Here is a 25,073-nt window from a genome sequence, read left to right as displayed (position 1 = left end):
AGAAGGTAATTAAATTCAGTAGTTTAATGATATAATTTCTACCACAATGGTATCTTTTTAACATTGGCAACATGTGCGAGTGAGACACAGGGCTCGGGTTTTTCTATCTCAAGTGGACCGTTTTCTCTAGTCTGGTACGAACAACTTTCTGTCTCGGTGATAAGGTTCAAATTAGTATGGCAAAAAAAGTGACAACTCGCTCCAGTTTAAAAAATATAACTTCATGTATGTAACATAGGTTAAAAAAAACAATAAGTGCATTATGATAGGAAATAAAAAAAATAACACAATTTTTTTGTAGTTAACGACTAAATATTTAGGGACAAAAGTAATACAACTAACACACCCCAAAATCAAAGACCGCGCGAGAAAAGCGGAATAAAAAACACCAAAATCAAAAGAACCTTCCAGCATGTTGCTCTAACACTAACAATGCGTGAAATCTGATTGCAGACTTCAAAGAGACAATCTAATTCTTCCACGTACACAGCCGATTGCAAAAGTGCTTTGTTGCCTAGAGAATACGGTGCAATTTACTAATATACGTGATCCCTCGTAGCCAGCGGCATTGTTCACAAATGGCCAATGCTATCTAAGAATAGTTTACTTAAGATTATTCGGTGATTAGTCTAACATAATTTAACTTTCTTTCTTACTACTAAGTAACACAAATCCTGTTAAATACTGAACGACATTGTTTAAATGTTAATTTCATCTTTAATCTTGAGCATCCCGAGTGAGTCTGTATTCTGTATGGAGCATGTTTATCATAAATTACTTGCTGAATCACCCGCTAAACGAATTTGTTCGATTCGAGCATTTTCATGAAAACTAATTGTTACGAATCGTTAAAACCGCACCATTTTTTGATCTTTTACGCTAGGTTAAATTGTGGTTAAATTATTAATGATTGAAGTAAAAATCAACTTCCATATATGTATATGCCACCGTACCCAAGCTATGGGAAAAATACTAAAGTACATATAACAATTATGACTACTACTCGATAAGTACCTACTCAAAACTTACGTTTCTCAAATTCTAAATAATTCCTTCCAAATTTTTATTTTAAAATTTATACATGTTGCCGCAATTTCTGAAGTTACCTACTTAATTGAAGTCATCACAATGACGTAGATTCAATAATCAGATTAAATTCTCGTTTCTCATCACCGTGGACGCCGTGATGTTGACAATGATGAATCATGTGTCAATGATCAATGGACATCAGTAAAGTTTTGATGTGGACCGACTAACCTGGTACCTATATGTCATTTATCTAACTACGCTTTTCACATTTATCTATTAGCGTTGGTACCTCAGAATATAGACAGTAGAAATTTCAGTATTAGTATTATTTATGAGATAGACACGATCTATTTTGCGCAATCTGAGGTTTTCTCTATTGGTACTGGTAAATTTACGGAAACTGACACAAAGAAATTCAAATAAACGGAATACAAACAAGAGTTAGGGCCGTTAGTTAGTTAGTTAGTGTTTCTGGGCATTTTCCGCAAATCGACAACCATTGTGCCTATTTTGCGTGGGTCGTATTATATCTATTAGATATCTATTAGACATCGTCAAGATAAGTCAGTGTCAAACAAGTGTCAAAATTGACGTTTTTGTTTGAAGAAACGTCACGTTTGACACTTGTTTGACACTGACATATCCTGGTGATGTCCTTTGAGTATATAGCCTAAGGAGATGTGATACACGGGCGACCCCCTCCGGCAAAGTACATTGGTCAACTGTTCAAACACGTTATATAAAACTACTTGAAGTAGCTTCACCGCCATTTTGCATCGTTCCGTGTCGCGAGACGTTTCTCTTAAAAAATGATGACTTGTGCAGTATTATCGTGTAAAAGGCGATCTGATAGCTCAAATTCGCAACAAGATCGCGTTTCCTATCATATATAAGTATTTATACTAACTATTAAATGTATATTGAAGTACAATCTCCATTTAAAGAAAAAACCGTTGCGATACATAAACGACAGAAAAATGTAAACATGAATACAGTGGTACGGGGACGAATCGGTCTTAAGGGATGTGACAAAGTCAAAAAAGCGACTCAACATTTGAATGATTGAATGAATCATTTATTCATTCAATCACTGCAGTTTGTTTAATTTAGCTGATGAAGCAAATAATGTCAGTAAAAAAAAGACGCGAAATCCAAATTTTCTATGGGACGATATCTTTACCTATGTATCAGCCCGGAAAACCCGCGGGCGACAGTTCATTCCACAGTTTAGCTGTGCGTGCTGGCTAAGACACAAAGACACATAAATACAGACAGCCATACATACAAACAATCATTTTATTGGCTACCTAATATCTTCAATGTACAGAATTTTCACTTTTACAATTTTATAATAAATAGTAGTAGTATAAGACAATTCAGTTCATTCATCAAACTGATTTGACTCATTCTTCAGATGTGACCCATCACTATCATGTTCGTATGTATGCTGCATAGTTATGTGAAAACTCTGTCTGTGTGCGTGTAATTTTTGATGTGTTGAACTTTTTTGTAGTGTGCGTTTGTCGCAACAGCATAATCTGTGTCTGTTGAGTTACTTATCTTTTGGTGGTGTGCTGTAGGTGTTTACCTCGCCCCCCGCTAAAAGTGGTGAAAAAATTTGTTCGAAGAGTTTACGTTATCACATCTCCTTAGGCTATATACTCAAAGGTGATGTCTAATAAATATCTAATATTTGACGTATCTTAAAGTTCGAATATGGCTGTATTAAGTGCTATCATATCAACATGACATTGCGCGTAGGTAGACATACTATGAAGACGAGGTGACTCCAAATGTACTCCAAGTGTATAACTGTTTACATTTGTCCGCACCATACATGTAAATTTTTGCGTCGTAATATTAGAAATAGAAATACAGGCCAATTCCAACGTACACTGACAATGATATTTGAATCATATATTATTATTCAATTCTCATGCGTGTTGCCTGCGCCAATACATGTACGGACAAGTACGAGCGAAATGCACGATAACGGAATGACATCAGCGGGCTCAGCATGATTCCATTTTTATCGACTATCACTATGCCCGTCACTTTCGCACTTACATACTTGTTAGAACGTGATAGACATGGTGACAAACGATAAAAATGCGACCGTGCTACTAAGGCAGTTCTGTTAGATGTTACCGCGGTATTCGGAAAACAAGATCTGTTCTAGACTAGAGAACGATACGATATTTACTAGATACGTTGAAGTTTAGATTTCAACTGGTTCTCTTTTACAGCTCAATTCTGGCAACAAATGTCACTTTTACGTTAAAATATCGTAATAATATCTTGTGGGAAGCGTTCATGAGTATCTCCAGAATCGCGGAAATGTCATATTTGACAGGCTAGATCTTAAAAATATCGTTGTCGTATCTTGGTGATGTCTAATAGACATCTAATAGATGTCTAGTTCAAAATCCGAATCGGACCCATATTCTTTCTTTTCTTCGGAGGCCGCAAAAATAAGTGACACGCTCTTATGGCTCCACAAATAAGATCGAGTCAGATATTTTTGCGGGCTTCGTTGTGTAACATATTATGGCAGGTGACTGTACGTTCCAAGTGACCTGATAGTTTATTTGGTGTGAAATATTATACTTATTAATGTGCATATTTAAACAGTTTGGTGGATTGTTCCAGGCTATGGCACCAACTCGTTGTCCGCGATGTCGAAGTCCTCACTCGATGCGCACACGCATCTCCGTCAGCCGGGTAAGTGCACTAAACTTTACAAAAATACAGACTTTATTGGTAAATATAAACATAGTTACATTTTACACGTCATAAACTTAAAACTACTGGGTACATTATGTTTTTATCATTAAATACAAGTAATAAACAAGTATTAACATTTGTAGGTAGGTGGGTACTAGAACCTGTTTCTCAAACGGTGCTGGGTCAATTTCTCACCGGCGCACTCATAATACACAACCAATCAAGACCCGAGAAGACCATTATAGAAGGCGTATTGATACTACAATAGTAAGGCAAAGGGCCCCAAGTTCGTGTTAGTACGTTATTTCGTTAGTTTTGTTTCTGGCGCAAATAATAAGGAATTCAAGTATTTTTTATTTAAATTATACATATGAAAAAAATCTGTATTATTTAATCTCTTCAATAAAATAATAACCAATATTTTAGTGATTAAACTGAGAGTAATACGACGGTCGAAACTGTCAGACGGCCGCGAACAGCTGTGTTGTATGCGTGCACTTTTTTTAGGCGTAAGGTGCGCGCTCTCACTTGTTAAGCTTATAGGAAGGAAAAGCTAAACCCATTCGAATAAAAGTTTTTCGGAGTGTTTCTGTGGGTTCCTTAGTAATTGATTTGATAAGAAAAAATATTGAATATATGCATAGAAATACCTTAAAATTGCAATAAATCGACTCACGAAATAGCGGTCATTTTATTTTTCGTGTGTCTCCTATTTCGTGCCACTAACGAATCAAGGATTTGCTAGATACATTTTGAGTGCTTGTTTTTAAATAGAACAACGAAGATAATTAAAAAAATAAATTAGAAAACAATTAATGTATTTCATGTAGTTTCGTATGAGCGAAAATTCGGTATATGTTATTTTCACTAGAATTCTCATAAAACTTCTCATATGGTTTACGAAGTCTTAATTCAACCATTAAAGACGACGAGTACAAAAAACTTTAAGCTAGCTCTCAATTTCATATATTTTTTAATATTATTATTAATTTGACCTTATAATTACTCGTAAGTAGGTAAGACCGTTAAATATTTAAAATGATTATCAGCAAATTATCACCAATTACTCTAAGAAAACTTTATTCCGAAACAGGGCACACGAATTCACGAACTTAGGAGCTGAGCTAAATTTGTATCACGAAATAGGAGCCAAATAAGACGTTCACGAAAAAATTCATATAAAAAAAAGTTTATACATTAAATTATTAACAAAGAACTAATATAACTTATTCAAAAGCTTCCAAGGTATTGATATGATTATAAATATTTTTAAAAATTGCTTAGTAATATACAAACTCTCAAGAGCCTTAACCTGCCGAAACAGGGGCCCTTTACCTTATGTCATAGATCTGATATAAATCTCAGTGCATCTCACTCGCACGCACAAATTGATGCACAGGCGAAACATAGAGACCAATTCACACTAACTTACATTTTTACATTAAAATCTATTAAAATAATGTAATTTTGCCCGCCCGCGTTTTAATCGCCCGCGTATCTCGTTCGCGTCAATACAAGTAGATACGAGATAAATGCGCGCGAATAAATGATATATGATATTTTTTTGATGTCAAAATGTACATTCATCAGCCATATTCGAACTTTAAGATACGTCAAATACTAGATATTAAAACGATATGGATTGAATATGTCAGTATCAAACAAGTGTCAATACTGACATTTCTTCAAACAAACACGTTACTTTTGACACTTGTTTAGACACATTATCTTGGTAAATGTCTAATAGATATCTAAATATCTGGGTGACCGAACTTCGCTCGGAAAACATATAAAAACTGGAAAATGCGCGTTTTCCTAGAGATAAGACCTAGCTAGATCGATTTCTCGCCCCCGAAAACCCCCATACAGTAAATTTCATCGAAATCGTTAGAGCCGTTTCCGAGATCCCCGAAATATATATATATACAGGGTGGATTTTCTTTTTGGGTCAGTGAGGGCAGCTACCAGATCCCGTGCTGCTACGAGAAAACGGTCTTAGAAGACCTTCCCTCGATTTCAAATTAATGAAGATTGGCTTTTACAGATTTTGGAAAAAACATACAGGGTGCGTGAAAAAGGTCATTTTTGACAAACTTGTTTTTTGATGCCAATCGATTCCATTCCTATTGAGGATCAAAAGCTTGTATGGAAGCAAAAAAAAATTCCGGCTAGAAAAGCCACAAATTGAGGAAAACTTTTCCAATACAATTTGTATGAAAATGAAAACTTTTATTTTTCAGATGCTATTTTTGTATGCCAATCGATTCCATTCCTATCCAGTATCAATAGTTTCCTAGGGGTCAACTTACGATAATGTACTAAAAAGCCACAAATTAATAAAAACTTTCTCCATACATTTACTATGGAGAAAATGTGAAATTTTATTCACAATTTTCTACCTCGCCCATCAGTCCTACAGCAATATCTTCATACAGTATTATGGTTCTTAAATGTAACAGGACTGATTGGCCAGATAGAAAATCTGTGTTTGTTTATAAAATCACGTTTTTTTCGCATTTCTTTCAAATATTAACATGGAATTTTCATTGCTTGAAAATATTGGTGTATTTGAAAACAAAGAATAGTTATTTTCGATACAAGTGCGAAAAAGAGGAAATTCGAAACGAGTGGCGATAAATTAAAACACGACCGAAGGGAGTGTTTTAAATCGACACGAATTGCGAATTACCTATTCGCACATGTATCGAACAACGGGTTACAGTACATATGGCACAAGTTTCGACATCCGCACGAAAAGTGCTATTTTACGCACTACTTACTTTAGTTTATGCGTAGTAGTGATAACCCTGACGTACAACTGCTACAGATTTGCTAGCTCGGTTGCGAGGTATGCTCATGATCGAAGAATTAGAGGTGAATCAAATCGGAGTGTTCCTAAAGGTCTGCTGTACGAATATTCTATTTTCGCTACATAGTGGATGAATGTTGCTACGAGCTACGGATTGCTACGCAGCGTAGCATTCGAATGGGTTTATGAACCTTATGAGTACAAACTTCTTTTAATAAGTTAGCATAAAACTTTAATTATCGACTGGATCGATTTGGAAACCATAGAGCAATATATGTTTAAATTCGAAGAAATTATCACATACCGTAAGACGCACTCTTTTCTACAATTAAGAAGATGTCAAATAATATGACAAGCCTTTATAACATGCCCTGTTAGTATGTCTGTATGTTAGTTAGTTAGTGTGGGTCAAATCATGGAAGCTTAATTTGCCACGATTTCCGATATAGTTGATATTTTGCATACATAATGTAAATCATCCATGTTATCATAATATTTCATGCTGATAATGCAATATTATGTTGACATGGAGCTAATCTCATGATGGAGACACCTCTATAATAATTTCTGTGAGACAGGTGGTGGCCATGGGAACTCTGCGATAAAACAGATAAAAAACGCAAACTAATTGTGTTTGGGGTTGCTAAAATTGTCGCGATGAGTATTAGCTTTGCATGTGGAAAGAAAAGTAGAGTCAGCGATAAAATCTTGTACGAATAATGTTTTTTTTTTCCTTAACTTATGTTATGTAGTACTTGGGCACTTTCGCTGCGACTGTACCATTATTTCGAATAGCCCCACCCGGCTGCTCTTTAACACAGTGCGTACTTACGTAATCACACCGATTTTTCTTTACGTAGGTAGCTCAATATTTCAGCAACCACGTTAGATAAGTTGGAATATCTAACGAACTATAAATTTTGTTCGGCCATTAGGCATGGTCGGGCGCGGGGGCGCTCGCCAAACACTCACTGTTTGTTGTCCACGGTCAGTTACCCAGGGCACATAAAAGCTTATTTGTGTCTCGACTTTATTGTGTCCAAACATATTCTTTTCGACCCGGACGCGGGCGCGGGTCGCAGCTTGTGAAGGGCCTCACTTTTATTATGAACTGTTTGTAGAATTCGTTTGAAAATTAAATGGAAAGCAACGTTAAAATAATAACTTTGGATTTTTTGAAAATGAATTCATAGCGACATTAAATTATACAAGTATTTATCAAACTTTTCTTTTATTGCACCTTTTACATACTTTATGCAACGATTGCAATAAAGATTATAAACTTGATAACATAATTCTGGAGTGTTTTCTCTTTCATGATTTTATCTCCCAAAGAGCTTTAGACCAAGTGTACTGGACTTGGCAAGTGCAATTCACACCACTATGATGATAACTTATAATATACATATATATCAATACAAAGTAAAATTAAAAAACCCGAAATATTATCTATTAATATGTGTACTCAAATGTACTTCAATAAGTGAATAAGAGTGAAAGAAACTACATAAGTAAAAAAACTAGTCAAACAACAATGTTAGGTTGCCTTACCTTACCAAAATAAAAAACAACGGGTTGCACTCAGGGAGTGCCGGCAGAAGTGAAAACACAATCACTATTGCAAAATTTCTGCAGCACTATGTATAATTGAGGTTAACGCCATCTAGCGTTATTTCGTCGCATTACTTGAAACCCCTAAGCACATCACTGTTAGTACTCGAGTTATATTAATACCAGTTAGAGGGAAACTCACTAGATTGCATTTAAATCAATAAAGAAAAACTCAATGACATTGAAGTAACAGTTTTTCGATCAGGTCACTTGTCCGTCTTACGTCTTACGGTCACGTGACACCTGTTACGAGTCATTTTTCTCTCATCACAAAAAGTGCACAGCGCCGCTAAAGAAGTTTTTACTTCAAAAAGACTACCTAATGATTGAATCTCGACCAAATTCTCATTACTGCGGCTAACGAAGAGGCATCATATTAAGCCACATCCTGAGAGCCATCCAGTTGAGGGTGTACGCTCTCTCCAATACGTGACGGGTTTGTCTTATGAGCTCTTCTCTAATGTGAATAGAAATAACGTACATGATTTGTTTGCGTTTATAGTGACACTGAATGACACGCTCTTGTATTTTGATGTAAGTAGGTTTACTTACTTTTACTAAAGAAGAGGTCAACACAAAAAAAAACGGGTTGCACTCCGGGAGTGCCGGCAGAAGTGAAAACTCAATGATATTGTAACAGTTTTTCGATCAGGCCCCTATTTCACCGCGGTGACAGGTGCGACAATTCGACAAATGTCACTGTTGCTGACGTTACAAGCATCCACGGGCTACGGTTACCGCTTACCATCGGGCGGGCCGTATTCCTGTTTGCCACCATCATTGTATTATTTAAAAAAACTTTATTATATCGGCATAAAACAGGTATTTCTCTTTCGAAGTTAATGATGATGATGACAATTGTCATACGATTTAATAGAACTTTCGGTAATTCTTGACAAAAAATGAGTTCTGTGTCGGAATTTCGTGACAATTGTCGTGTTTCTTGTGACAAGTGTCAAGCTTCGCAAAATATCTTGGGCCCTAAAAGTACTTATTTATTGGCGATATAATGGAGTTTTTTATTTATTAATATGTTGGTGGCAAACAAGCACACCGCCCGTCCGATGGTAAGCGGTTACCGTAGTCTATGGAGGCCTATGACGTCAGTAACAGTGATGTCGACAATTGTCGCACCTGTCACCGTGGTGAAATAGGGGCCGGGTCACGTGTCCGTCTTACGAATTTTCAATCTGTCGAATCTGTCGGTCACGTGACCTGTCGCGAGTTTAACATTTTTTCCCCACCTCAAAAAGTGCACAGCGCCGCTAAAGAAGTTTTCACTTCAAATACAAATTAAACTTTTTATGTGTAGATTTTAATTTATATTGAATAATAAAACACCTATTATGCAACAAATGATCAATTCGCCACTCTTTTTCAAGACGATATACGGAACTTGATAGTTCGTATGTACACTATAGGTAAAGTAGGTCGTGTTTGTTAACAAATAATAAAATTATCTATCTATCTCTAAAATATATATAGAAGTATTATATTCTTTTTACCATTGCGCATAACAGAAGATAGAATAACATTTTTGATTCAAGCTTTTCTTGCTGTCTTTCCTTTCAACAGACAACTAGCACCCACCGAAAGAATTCTAACAAACCCAAACACAATTAGGTCGCGTTGTTTTATGACAGATTTCGTATGACCATCCCTTGTGTCCATCACCAGATAAGCTCGACGGTAGTAATGGTATCATATATATATGGCATTGTCACCCAACTTACAAATTATTAATATGTATATATGTGAATTTTCAGCAAAATCGAATAATGGGACGTGGGTCTAATTTAGCTTAAATATATACATTCTTACAAACATTGCAAGTTAAATAAAGCTTGTACCTAACAACGCATTCTTGTTCATGGATCCCTTGATCTTTTTCTCAGCATAAATGTAGTCTGATTGCTCAAAGAAAATGGAGGGCAACTATATTTTATCGTTCAAAAACGGTAAACGTAGGTGTGTTGAACAATATCGCGACATAAGTTTTTTACTTATGCGTACAGGTATTTGTTTACCATACTACTTATTACATATATTAAATGTTGTATCATATAGGTACATATTTTTACACGGGAATAAAAGAGCTCTTGTAGATCTCTCATTATTATATTAAGTATAGACTTTTCTGACTTATACGTGAGAAATTCGTGACGCTGAAAATATTATTCATGACAACTCTGCCGTGCTAACAACATATGCAGTAATCGCACTTGAAAAGTTATGCAATTGTTTATCTGGTTCTCTTTGAATAAGTTCTTTATTTAAACGATGATTTTCATGCAAGTGTACATATACGGCACTTACTATTAGCAGGGCAGAACTGGTAGGTTCAAGAAAAAATATACCGCTGAGGCAGTCAGGTGTAATAAACTATAACTGGCGTGTTTTTTTATTAAGAAAGGCAGCACAAATGGAGACGGGCGGAGAGTGGCGCGGGTGGCTCGGGCTCGGCTCGATTTCATTAGAAAACATTGGTGTTTGCCCGCGTGTCAGCCGCGTGTCTGTCGGCGACCGCAGGGGTCACGGGCTCGGGTTACTCGGTACGTGGGGCAGCTCTGATTTTCGGCTTTTGCTTGAGCAAAGATAGGCGGTTTAATAATAAAAGACTAAAGCTATTAGCAAAATGACGTATTCGCATCAAAAAGGAGCAGTACTAACCTATTTATGAACAGAAAATATCGTCGTATCTCTTAGCCATTGAAAGAGATGTTGTTAATAAGACAACTAGATTATCACTTATTTGCATAATTTCCCCAAACTTATACACCTAATGCCTCGCTGACAGCAAAATTACCTACTTTCATTAAACGCGATATTTAAACACAAAATTATGTTTGTCAAACCCGCGTGATCGGTATCAAGTGGGAGCGTGATAAGTCGGCAGGAAGGCGCCTCAAAACATAGATACTGATATTTATTCAATTCGAGTGCGTACCTGTTACTAAAACACCGAATGACATGCGACAATAAAATAAAAAAATAGTAAGTATCTGATATTATCAACGTCTAAATTCTAACGGATGTTATACAGTACAATTACTCATGGAAACCCTAATAACAATGCAATGTATCTACTGTTTAATAAAGAAAGTGATCTTTTACCTGTTTCGGGAGCTACCCTGTCAATATCCATCACCTCGACACCCCAGCTACGATATACTCTGACACGAGCTTTAATTGCTCCTATATAAAATAATATTATTAGAAAAAATGTTTGTGCAACGTTTGATCAGACCCACCCAGAGACCTGCTGACAACGCAAACAACTCATGCAAACAAGGGAGTAAAAAACCCAAGGAAATCAAAACGCTATTTCGACGAGCGGTGCGTTAAAGGACAACATTGTCCTTAACGTGTGTGGGTACTAATGCTGTCAATAAATATGTTTTCTACTCGCTTTTATTTTGTTAGATCTGTCTGATGTATATACTTAATAAAGAAAAAGTCCAACATTCTCATCATAAGAGTAACCTGATAATAATGAAGACATACTTTACTATTTTTAACGTTTTGACTGTTCCGTGGGAATCTGCCAAATCCTACACCGGAACAGGCAACACAACAGAAAACCACCGTGTCGCCGAAATAAAATATTTTTTAGCGTGTAAAATTTTTATTATTGTATGTATGTTAGTTTGTAAGGTATGTATCTATGGGCCTTAGTTGCCTGATAATAAATGATATTTGATATGATTTGATTTTAACAATGAATAATAGAGAAATCAGTGACAAATAATAAAAACAATAATAATTATTAATAGCACGACAATGTCAAAAACCGCTTTGACCTCTCTTCTTGTAGAGTCTGTGCGGAAAGAGAAGAGTCGTAGAATGTATTGTATCCCATACATTTCACGACTCTTCTCTTTCCGCACAGGCTCTAGGAGTTCGCTTGAGAATTTAATCATAGAGAACTCCTTAGAATCAGAACTCGTTTGATCAAAACCCACGGCCGACTTCTAACATCACGGTCGATTGATCGCAGAAAACAATTACTAACCAATAATCATATGTCTTAACAAATAGAAATGTCAAAATATATCTGCGGGGAGACTTTATTGAATCCGAGATTGGGGCACGGCGAATCGCAATCAAATAGCTAATGCTATAGGGGCCTCGAAATTGCACTAACGACTACGACTAGGGGACTACCCGCCAGTAATGTACTGAAATCGATTAATTATCCTTTTATTATTATTTTATGGCCTCCACTAGGACTGCTTCATTGTCTGCCAGCCAGTATTTTATTTTCGGAACTGACTTGCGCTTATTCACTACCGCATATATTTTAATTACTGCCCTGAAATTACGCATCCGGGTTTGTTCATAAAGTTCGTAATTTTTCTAATACTTTTATTTTAGTACGTTTGTATTACATATATTAGTTTATTTGGATAGTCAGCATCAATAATACTGGTTAGAATGACGCGTCAAAAATATCGCTACCCTCTAAATAGTTGTATCTAATTGTTGTTAAAAATGTATCTGCCGTAGTAATAAATGGGCGTAGTAACATTATATGTAATGTAGAGACATATAATATCTCATTTTGTGAGTAGTCTCATCACTAGGTACTTTTGATTTTAGACTCTACAAGTCTACATATTTCCTAGGTATGATTTTCAGTTTGAAGCCAGTACTCATATTTATGTAATATGTTTTAAACTGCATTATACTTTTAACAATGTGGATAGGATAGTTTATTTCATATTTATTAAGGGCCAAAATACATTTTTAAAAAAGTGACCAACATTATTATTGATCGACGGACGTCCATGGTGGTGTCATAATTGGAATACAAATTCGCTCTTTGACGCCGTCGGGAGGGCCGTGATTTGGCCTTTTGTGCGTCACGCGTTAAACTCCTTCAAGCCTCTAGCTACACCCTACCATTATGCGCCGTGAAAATCTAAATCCGATGTAAACTTGTAAGGCTTAGAGTCTCTTTCGGCTTACCTTCATGCATGACTGGCGATTTTCGGTTTAATGCTCAAGTAATAAGAACGATTTTGATGTTGTCAAAAAATACCATTCTCGGTGGTCTGGTTTGACGGTCGTTACATAAGATACTGTATTGCGTGCATATAAAGCTTAATTCGCTTTGTGCGTGATCGAAGTGTGTTCTATCAGCGAGATTAGTGTTGGTAATGGACGCATAATTACAGTAGAAAAGGCTAACATCGTAAGGTTCATTTGGTGTGCAGCAATCACTTCTCCATAAAGCTTGCTGAAGGGGTTCGGCTCGGGTGCGATCCGCTTGATTCACTTATCAGAAAACAGTATGCGAATTTGGTACAGAGTAACGATAAGGAAAAATGTACATTTATGGACTTATTTATATTTTTTATTATAAGATCTCGGCTTTTCAATCTTATTATTCTTATTAAGTAGGTACTATTTTAATCACTGTAATCAGGTTATTTTATTCACCAAAGACTTCAAGATTGTAAAATACGAGTATCTACTTTAAGGCAGTTTTCCTCAGGAGAATATATATCTCATTGTAATTCTTTCACTACTAGCAATATTTAGGTACAGCAGAAGCTTTGTAGGACAGCAAACAGTGAGGGAGCCGTGTTTGCTATGGGAATGTATGGCGGCGCTCGCGCGGGGAGGCGACAGAGCATGCCGCGCCGCGGGAGACTTATTGTTCGACAGACTCGCTAAATAAAAACGAGACATCGCTGGAAACATACAGTGGAAAAATTCAATAAATTCATAAAAGTATCGTAATACGATAAAATAAAATAGAAAGTTAAGACTTAAGAATATAATACCAGATTACATATTTTTAATTTAACTAATCTAATACATACATATACTCGTATTACATTCTTACAGATGTAGTGCATAATTGTTGTCCATCGTATTTTCGCGGAAAGTTCGTATTTGTCATGTTAGTTCAGCCAATGTCAGTACTTTATGTACCGAGACTGCACTTTCCGTGAAAATACGACGGAAAATAATTATGCACTACATCTTTCTGTAGATAGATAGTTTGTGTTAAACTTCATTATTAGTTACCGGATTGACATAAGTCAGTTTACATATGAGAACAACTAGATATTTTGAAGCGTAAGATAAATAAGTAGGTACCTAGAACATTAACGTACGATAACACAAGTAAACTAGGCATGTTCATCCAAACACAAATTTAACAACTCGAACGGAAACCCATTCAAGCAAATACACGAAAACAATCATAACGAGGCATAACTCGAAACTGAAGGCCGGGCCGTTCGTCCTACCAATTTCGATCGCAAATTGAAAACGTAATCACTTTCCAGAATTCTATTTGCGAGTTCACGGGATATAACTTGATTTGTGACGGTATGTACAGGTGTCGAATAGATTTTGGTTTCAATTAACTTCTAGGCTAGATTTTTAAAAATTAAACAGGATTTTGAACTTGTATTGATATTATAGGTAGGTACTCGTATTGTATTTTTCTAAGTATTCAAAAATATTTTTACATCGCTTTCTGACGTCTCTGCTAGATACAAAATCCTTTTTTTTTACCTTACCAATCTTACCATCATCGCGAGAAAAATAATATGTTAGAAATCTTATCAGGTACAGTCACCACACGGGATTAAATTGGTTATTCCATACTTACGCTATGGAATATATAATTTAGCTAGAACCCTAAATGGCGTAACAATCGCTGAGCGTGATCATCGTGAGGGTACAACATTTTTTTTTGCTACCATCGTAGCGCACCCGTGCACTCCCGGAGTGTGCGTTCCGTGGCCCTGGAAATAAAATCACAGAAGTATTTCATCCAAAAAATTATCAATTTCGCATCAATAACATGTAATGATAAACGTCACGATGTGTCTCAATAACTCTCGGTTACATAAAAAAAATACCTATTTTAGCGCCTCAGGTTCAAATTAAAAGTATTCGACAGCTATTCTTAACTTAATAATCCTCGTTTTTTCGTGTTGTCAAATTACAAAGCGCTTAGATTTTCCGTAGCAGGGCACATTTATCTCTAGGCCCAACATGCACGAGAACGCAGTTGTAAGCAACTTGTCCATGTCTAGGTACTAGATTACAATTCTGTTACATTGTTACAAACTAGATATGAGCGCCGCGCCGGCGCGCCGCCGCCGCCGACAAAATTTTCGCGCCGCCGCCGCCGACGCTGCGCTATCGGCGTGGCATCGGCGTGACCTTGGTAGTTACTACTGCTTTCAGAATCAGATAATATATTTTTAATCCAGTTTAGATCATTAACGGCGCCACTTCGAATAGTTTATAGGCATTTAAAGGGTATTTTAGGCCCATATAATTCAAAAATATCGAAGGCAAATGCAAATTTATCTGTCTAGTAACCGCGCTACTAGTCTTGGGGAAACGAAATTATTTAATATCAATTTTAACATCAATATGCTTGTAACCCCCAATTTAGACTCTCGCGCGAGCCACGAGACGAGCCGCGAGCCGCGCCACGAGACGCGAGTCCACCGCTTACACTCGCGTTCGGCTTGTCATTCGGTTATAAACCTTATGCCGTGCCGTTAGTGTTTAAATTATATTAGCTCGACGAGCTTGCGAGCCACGAGACGAGCCGCGAGCCCACCGCTTACACTCGCGTCTCGTAGCGCGGCTCGCGGCTCGTCTCGTGGCTCGCGCGAGAGTCTAATCCGCCTAGAATAAACATACTGATTTCCTTCCATTTTTATTGTGGAACGTTCCACATTACAATTTATAGATTGTATATATACACTAGACATGTCAATCACAATGAAAAAACTTACTGTGATCAACTCTACCTAACGTGAGACTCGAACCCACATCTTTGGATTACCGATCCAATGCATAACTAATTTTGCCAGCTAACCATCCGTCATTTACCGCGAATTTAACCATTGCAAGCATGGTTAAACGTTTTTAAAAGGTATAAAATGGGGTTAATTTTGAGATATTAAGCGTTTCCACGTCCAAATGTCCGGCCGTTGGCTTCGCATGGAAGGGCGTCGGAATCGGGTCTCAATTAAACTTGGCCACTGTTGAAATTTCAAGCATTGCTCTCTCGCAGCTCAATCTTTGGCCTTGCACCGCTCGCATGGAATTAAGCCGCTATCTGAACCTGCAAGTTTTTGGCCCTGTTTGGAGCTCAACTTTCGGCCTGTTTTAAAACGCTTGAGCATTGGTCCTTATCCGATCTTAGCTCCATTTCAGCTCGGCCTTTGGCGTCGCACGAATGCGCCCGCAGGAAAGCTCCAGATCTTTAACACTATGGCTTCAGTCTTTATCGGCTTGCACCCTCGCTCTGCTCTCTTGCAGCTCGGCCTCGCACAGAAGCGCGCCGCAATCGGCGCTCCAGGAGTTCAGCCGTCAGCCAAGCTTACACTTGGCGTTCGATTCTTAGCTGTATGCTTACCGGCAGCTCATCCTCTGGCCTCGCATTGGGAGGCGTCGAAATCAAGTCTTCGGTGTTACATGGAGCTCGGCGTTGGGCCTCACTTTTTGACATAAATCGGTTTTGTTGGGTCGATATTGGTTAATGACGGAGCTCGTTTTTTTTTTGGACTGTTGACAAGACGTTTCCCTGATACAGTCAATCCGCAATTTTTACCTTAGCACAAAAGATAAGGGCCTCGCTAAGATCTTCCTGCCAAAGCCTCGCCATGATTAAGACCGCCTCTGATGCCGCGCGATACCGCTTATCCACAGTTTATACGATATCAATTTTTTTCGTACCATTATTCAATAAATTATCCTTGAAAATAAAAAATCATTTATTTAATAACTTCCTTAGAGCAAAAACATGTTTTTTCGGTAAAATTTTGGTTAAAATTCTTTTTTCATTAATCGAAGGTGTTTCAAGGCCACGCCGCCGATTCGCCGCCGCCGCCGACCAATTTTGACCGGCGCGCCGCCGCCGGCTATATGCCTATCGGCGCTCATATCTATTACAAACAAAGATATGAAATTTGCATTCTTGTAGTTGCAAATAAATTCACAGCGATTGCTGACGATTATGATAAATAAGTAGATCTTTTCAGTCATTCTTACTTATGTAAGGAGCTTCGAGAATCCGCTTCGCATCGTATTCGCTTGCAATTCGCTCCCACATAAAAGTAGTCATTTATCATAATCATCTCGATTATATCGCGCCTCGCCCCTCCAACGGAGCCATTTAACCACCCTCGATTTAACTGTTATTGTGAACATTTTTGATTCCAAACGTGTCTTTTGTTAGAAGCTTAGTCACGGCTACGCATTTTGAGTGGTTACAAATTCATTTTTTATCCAGCAAATGATGATTTGACAGCTAGATGAGCACTGACTTCTCTTCTTTGAAAATTACTGCGTATTTATTAGTGCATAAAAAACGTATGAAAAGTATACTTTTATATTTCAATATCTGTAATAGAGATTTACGTTACATCTCAGTAAGACCTATATATGTATGGTGGTTTATTAAGGTACCTATATGTATTTGCAATTCAACACTTTCGTTTATTCAAAAAGAGATTCTTAGCAAGGCTATTCTAAGTGAATGCATTGCGAAAAAGTCGCATTAATTCATGTTAACTAAGTGGTCTCACTAAATAGCATTCCTCACTTATTTAGTCGTCAGTTGGCGGAATGGGGTAAAAAGAAAACTATTGTAATGTGTGTTTTGTGAAAGTAGAACAGCTAGACGGACACGCTCGCGTGTACAACACGTCATTATTAGCGTGAGATGTACGAGTAGACCAACTGAATGCAAATGTTACCCGTTTCGTACAATGTTTGTGGCAAACACGCATACATCCCGGTACAGCGGGTAATCGTGAATATTATACACGTTTACAACAACTTAGTGACTCCTTGCAGCCCTGTGCTAAGTATAGTCCGTCGAGACTCATGGATAACCTGAGTCAGAAAAATCCTTTGGAGTCACCTCGTAGGATAAATGGCTTGCCGACGGCGAACGGCGCGGCAACGAAAATCAGATTGGTATCATATGTAACAATAGGTTATGAGATGCTGAGATGAGGAAATCTCGTGGCACTTTAATCTTATATTGTGTTTTTTTTTTATATTATGTATTGCCTCGTTTCTTTGTGCTTACGAATAAATTCTATTCTATTTATAATGATGGGTTTTATATAAGTTAAAATCCAGTCAAAGAGTTAAATTTGTTATTCAGGGTCACAGATATACAATGTACAAATAGTCTGATAAATATCAAAAGTGCGTCGAAAGTCGGTATGATGTCCAGTGTCATTGAACGTATTGAATTTACTCTCCCCATCCCGGCTTTGCACGGGTTACCCTTAACAAATTATTCCTCAAGAAGAATTGATAGGTGAAAACCGCATAAAAATTCGTTCAGTAGTTTTTGAGTTTATCGGGAACATACTAACAAACAGACGTGGCGGGGGACTTTGTTTTATAAGATGTACAGATATGAGATTGCGTAAATTATATTCTTTTCTACACAGTATATTCCAAGATATAGGCAACCACCCACCGTAGCTCCTGAACACATGCAGCTTTTCTTATTTTCCAGTCCGCTGTCTAACCTTCCGTTTTTGTACATTCAAGCGGTCGCTATGTAGCTCAAATGTGGTCTAGTTTTTTCGTTTGTAGTCTACCTCTTTCACACTCATGAAATGTTCATATAGGTACCTACATACGTAATGGCACTGATGACCTCCCCCTTATGCACACTTCAATCATCTTCAAGCGTAAGCTTCTTTGTAAATCTGTGTTTAGGTTAGTATTTAACTATTTGGGACATGTTCTTTATTCTATATTATATTGCAGTCATGTTCATAATAATAAAGGTTAATCGTAACACCTAATGAGGTGTTACGATCTCGTGTCTCGTACCTACTGTACTCGACCGAAAATTGCATAAAATAGCACCATAATAACACAGTTCATTTTTTAATCAGTAAATATCGCTGATTTATGTGATTTTATTCTCAAAATGCGTTAATTTTGCTTGACCAACAAATGTTCATAACCCCAGAACTAGTGTCGTTATAAATACATCGGCCCCGTCGCCGAAAATTCGTCACAAACACCCCACTTTACAATCCGAGAGCTAATTCAAGTGTCGTTAAAAATTACTATTTTATTATAACATTAACAAAGGCGCAAACTGTCGTTAGGGGAACGCTTTTGTTTCAATTTCATTGTATTGATAATTTGCATAGAAACCGCCGCTAGCGCGTGTAGCGCAAGCTTTTAATGAATATGATAAAGGAGAACGTTTATGATCTCGAATGTAAAAAGACCGCGCAAGAACAATTAAATATTACAACTTGGGTCTCTTACGGAGTATTCAATTGAATATACCTTGGTCAGTGACTACAAAGTTTAAAATACATGTACCTAGCGTTTGATGTTGTAAAACAATTAATTTTGTAGAAAGTAAATCTTCTACGATCATCGCAGTCTACTTAGTAGCATGGAATCCACGGCATGCACTCCTTCGCAAAACGACAGTCAGAAACTTACCGCAGGCCTATCTATGCAAATTCAGGCAGGTGCAGGTCCCCTTCTCATTATACCTGTTTGAAATGCAATCTATGCACTGTATCGGAGTTTTTTCGTGGGCGCTGTTGTCGGCGCGGTCGCCACGGGCAACGTTATCTTTCGACGCGTCTAGGCCTATGTATCACAGGCGTGAAAAGCAGAATCTAGAGATAACCATGTCTACAGTGTAGGAATGCCAACGAGATAGACGATGCAATAGCTGGAATAAACGCTAAAAAGTCTTTGAGTTCCTACTGAATGACCAATTGAAACGTTTCGCTATCATTGCAGATTATCGGAGTAATTTGCTTTGAAAAGTAACCCAGTAATATTACTAGATCGTTTCAGAACAATTATTTTAGAGAAAGACAAGCATCAAAATTAGGTGAGATGTTTGTCTAATAAATGAATCATATCAGGTAAATTACACAGAAACATGGTTGATACAACAAGAAATGCATTGTTAATATTTTTGTTTGTTTGTTCCAGATCCTTATCAAATGTTTGGTCCAACGAGTAGTCGTCTGGCGAATTCAGGTAAGTAATTTAAAATACAAAATACCTAGAGAGTTAGGTACTTGCTATGTATTTTTTGTAAAATAAATAGGTTGATCGTCTAGTACTGCGTATTGGAAATCCAGCCAAAGATCAATCGACGGTTGTCCGGCTGAAACAGAGAAATTAATAAAAACATATTACTTCTATCATCTAAATAGGCTTTTCCGGTAGGTACTGTTTCACTTGTATTTCCTGCAAGATTAATTTAATTAAATACCTGTAGTTTGTTTGAAGTGAAAGTGAAAGTGATTTTTTGTCTGAGCATAACTCAATCGGCAGTATCGGCACTTTTTTAACGATTGGGGTTGCATAAAAACCATAAAAACGGCACCTAGCTCGGGCATGGTTGTATAGTAAGGGTTAATAATGACGACCGAAATCAAATTTCTCACTCTCATTATTCAATCCTGACTAATTCATATCTGGCAAGGTGAAAGTGGCCAGGGGTGACCTGCAGGCTGACCTCTGAGAAAATAGGGTGACCAGGTCTCACGCGGCGCGAGCACGCGAGATCGCGATAACAAACCCCATTCAAGGGTTTTCAGGCTTACGAGTCTATGGCGCACCGCGTTAAATGAACCATCAACTGCTTTAGCTCGTTTTCAAGCTTTCTCAAACAAACGTTGTCCTAAACAGTCTCTTTTTGTCAATTATCTTCTCGCCGAAACATATAAACTGCCCCATATCAGTAGTCTAACAAGTCAAAATATATTAAAGTGACACTGTTTGCTAAAACCACTCGCTAAGGTTAAATTGTAAGTAAATCCAATCAAATTGTTCGGCCACATGCAACATAGATCGCCGATAAAGCACAGTACGTGTGGGAACAGTACGCCACGTAACTGTATGCACTATCTCTCTGTAATCGGTACTTAAAATTCCATCAATTTATTTACGAATTTAAAAATTCTTATTACACGAACAAAAGGTGTAATATAGCTTGTTCCATAATGTTTTTAAGTTTGTAAACCTGTATGAAAGTCAAATGTTAATAGGCTAACGACGACGGTACGTCGGATAGGGGTGCGGCAGTCACTTATCATGCCACCTTATTTTATGTAAATTGCTGATATTTTATCTATATTAAGTCACTTATAACAGTAGAGTTTTAACAAAGGGTGGTATAGATACTTTTGTAGATAAATGTGTACGTAATAGATTTTAAGTGTTCTTCAATTATTTAATACTATTATATTAGTTATAGGTAGTCTTTCAGTATAATTTCTGAAAGCTGTAAGGTCTCTACTCAATACTATTGTACAATTATTTACGTAAAACTTTATTTTTTATTATTGTGCCCCTGAATCAGTTTCCCCGCTGACTGCCTGCAATTTAAACGCATAAAGACAATTAAAGCCACGTGGCAGACCCGAACTGTAATTGCGAGTCGAAGTTCCCATGGTCGAACTCCCGTACGTGTAATTTACCTGTCTTGACTTTTCTAACTTTTCCATAACAAAATCGCTTACACGCCACACGGTTGGGCCTGTTTGCTATTCACCTACTGCAATCAGCTACAAAATGAAATCAGATACAAACTTTTATCTAGTGTCTTTTTCACAATATAATTACAGCCACTAAAAAATAAGAGGAGAACATACAAAGGTAAGTGTCTAATAGATGAATATGCCAGGCACCTTACAGTAAGTCGTCATACACGCGTCGCGATCTAACAATAGATCAAGGCGAGCAGCCACTATGAAACGAATGTGGCCCAAGATCGTTCAATCGTCATTGGCTATTATTGCTTACATGTTATTATATAGATACCTATATATTTAATTACACAAAGGGTCTAATTAAATATGTGTACAAAGGCGAGAGTTTAAAGTGTTATATAGATACCTAATTATAGATTTATCTCTATTCACTATTACTTATTTATCTGGGGGCCCCCACCAAGACGAGCAAAGCGAAGCGCAAGGGCACTACCTACCTTTTCTCGAAGCGCTTCGTCGTTTTTTTGAACCCTCATAACTTGGGTTTGGATTATACCAGATAAACAAAATTCTCGGGATATGATGTCAATAGTGGACTTATTAAACATAAAAAATTTCAATTGCATAGCTCTTATACTTAAGATTTTATTCATATCTAAAAAACCCCAATTTCGTCACTGACTCACTCACTGTTGATCATCAAAACCTCTAGGGTACTTCCTGAAGTCCTAGGAAGCTGAAATTTGGTATGTAAGATAGTATTAGTACACAAACATAATAATTCAAAAACTTGAAATTTTTTGCCCCTAAGGGGGGGAAAAGGGGGGGGGGGAATTTTGTATGGGAAATCAATAACCGCTTAACCGATTTAGTTGAAATTTGGTATGTAGATAGTTTTTGTAATGAGGAATGGCATAGAATAGTTTTCAACCCCAAAATCATCCCGTAAGGGTGAAAAGGGGGTGGAAAAGGGCGTTAGGGGAAAAAGAGGGTTGAAGTTTGTATGGGGAATCAATAAAAAGCAGATTGTATAAAAGATGCCCCGAGGTACGAATTTCAGGATTTTTAATAGTACCTTAAATCACACGCGCAACCCTTTAAATTAGGGGATGGAAGCAACTTACAAAAAGAAGTGAAATTCCACCAAAAACATTTTCATGTAAAATGTTGCCAAGACGAAACCATAAGGCTCGCACTGACAAAAAGTTATCAGATCTCTTGTAGAGCCAAGCTTCTAACTCTACAAGTCCTAACTTCACAAACTCTACACCTTAGTCAAAATATGTGGCTTGGCCGTTTCGTTACTCCAAGAACTATTGTATTATAAAAAATAATGAATAGTGAATACATTTTTCACCTTACGTCCATGTGACAGTAGCGAAACGGTCTTATGGTTTCGTCTTGCCAACATTTTACATGAAAATGTTTTGGTGGGATATCAATGTCTGTTTACAAAACCGAAAAGTTTATCTACCTTACTGGTCACTGATCAATGTTTGCGTGTACGTACAGTTGGGGGGTAAGTGCAAATTCGCTGTTTCAATCTATTTACTTATGTTAAATATAAATAGATCTCGGAATTTAAACCTCAATCACTTGTAACTAATGAAAAAACGGCCAAGAACTTGTCGGGCCATGCTCAGTGTAGGGTTCCGTAGTTACCCGTAGTAATAAGGGCCTACTTATATTTTAGAACCAATATACTTAGTTGCGTTGCATTTAAAAGTTGCACGATTTTAATACAGCATGATGTCACCTATATAGCCGCTACACCGCACATGTAACTTCCGTTGAATGCGCAAGAAGAAAACGCTGTTCGTCGAGAGTATACGCTTTATTTTTCCATTGTATCAGTGACGTATAAATAGCAAACGTAATACACTCTGTTCCGCCGGTCGGGCACGGCCCGTTACACTCGACTGGGCCTCCTCGCCAGTCGTGCGGGCTTGAACAAGCCCGCCCAATATCGCGACATGCTCGTACGTCACCCCGAACATAAACCAATGTCGAATACTAAATCTTTTACTTACACGGGCCTTCGATCAAGCGTTACATACTAGCTTATGCTTCACTTTCTACGCCTTCTTTCGGATGGTTACATCTGGTTTTATCGGAAATGAGTTTGAATAACACGTAAAGTTTGCAACTATGCAATCACTTTGACATTATCCGATACTTATTAGTTGTTAAATAGTTGGAATATAAAATACTATTTTAAGGTAGATGCAATACAAACACGTAGAGTCTGTGCGGAAAGAGAAGAGTGGTGGAATGTATGGGGCCCAATACATTCCACGACTCTTCTCTCTCCGAACAAACTACCTATAAGAAAAAGTTGCTCTGAAAAGTACAACAAGCTTTATTTTATAGACAGTCATCAATTGCTATAGTATTTTTCAAAAACGAAGGATACTGTGACAGGTGTCATCTCACTTTAACAAACACTTTATAAACTTAAACATTGTATGGAGATAACACTTAATTGTCACCGTACCCTTCATTTTGAAAAATATTATAATATGTACATCGAAACCATTCGGTGGCAATGACTCTATCGACAGATTAGCTCTATCGACGGGACCCTAATTTTTTAGCCCAAACAGCACAGCGGATGTCATTGTAAATCTAGAGCAGAGCCCAACTGGGGAAGTATCTCCACCTTACAGAAAACCGCAATCAATTAACACTAGACCCTACTCATTATACCTACTCATAGTGTTGTGTTCCTGCCGGTGAGTAAGGTTGCCACAGCTCAACAAGGGTGCGGGGTGTTAAGGTCGGCAACGCGCATGTAACGCCCTTGGAGATGCAGGCGTCCATAGGCTACGATGACTGCTTACCATCAGGCGGGCCGTAAGCTTGTTTGCCACCAGCGCGTACCTACTATTAAAAAAAGGAAAAAATATATTTTAATTTAAAAAAATGGGAATTTTGTTATACATACACTTTCATATGCTCTATCAAACAAGTAGGTACCCCTACAAAAAGCTAACATTTTGTCAAAGGTCAGTAATCAGTAATATACGCAACTTCCTAGTTTGTACTTTTTTGAACAATAATACCTACTCACACACAGTTATTGAGTCACTGAGAGAGTTTAACACTAAAGTTGTGCAAAGCAAACCTATTGTAATAAACCATCCACGGCCTGTGCTGCGAGTAGCTCACGCCAGGCGTGAGCCACTCCGCGATTTCGTCGCGTCGGCGTCGCTACACGTTGTACCTACAAGTACATGCGGCCCACACCAATTTTGGTGTCTAGCCATAGTAGTTGCCGCGCACCGCTTCGGAACGGACGACTGCTCGCACTTGCGCCACCTAGCGGTCGTAATAGTTAGAGAGTGAACCTTCTGTACCTAGTACTATTATTTTCTGTGCTCACGCTTGGTGGTGCAGTTGCCGGCTGC

General features: G+C 37.6%; 1 protein-coding gene across 2 annotated transcripts in view; it reads left to right on the top strand.

Annotated features, from left to right (window-relative positions):
• LOC134660832 (DNA-binding protein D-ETS-3) overlaps positions 1-25,073 on the top strand; it is a 96,239-nt gene that overhangs the window by 67,865 nt on the left and 3,301 nt on the right. For both annotated transcript variants that reach the window (XM_063516662.1, XM_063516661.1), the window contains exons 5-6: positions 3,679-3,750; positions 20,159-20,206. In XM_063516662.1, coding sequence (XP_063372732.1) covers positions 3,679-3,750; positions 20,159-20,206 — 120 coding nt within the window. The remainder of the gene's footprint in view (positions 1-3,678; positions 3,751-20,158; positions 20,207-25,073) is intronic.

The sequence above is a fragment of the Cydia amplana genome, chromosome Z, assembly GCF_948474715.1.
Source record: "Cydia amplana chromosome Z, ilCydAmpl1.1, whole genome shotgun sequence".
Classification (NCBI taxonomy): Eukaryota; Metazoa; Arthropoda; class Insecta; order Lepidoptera; family Tortricidae; genus Cydia; species Cydia amplana.
The sequence above is the reverse complement of the archived record's forward strand: the minus strand, read 5'-3'. Positions and strand labels throughout refer to the sequence as shown.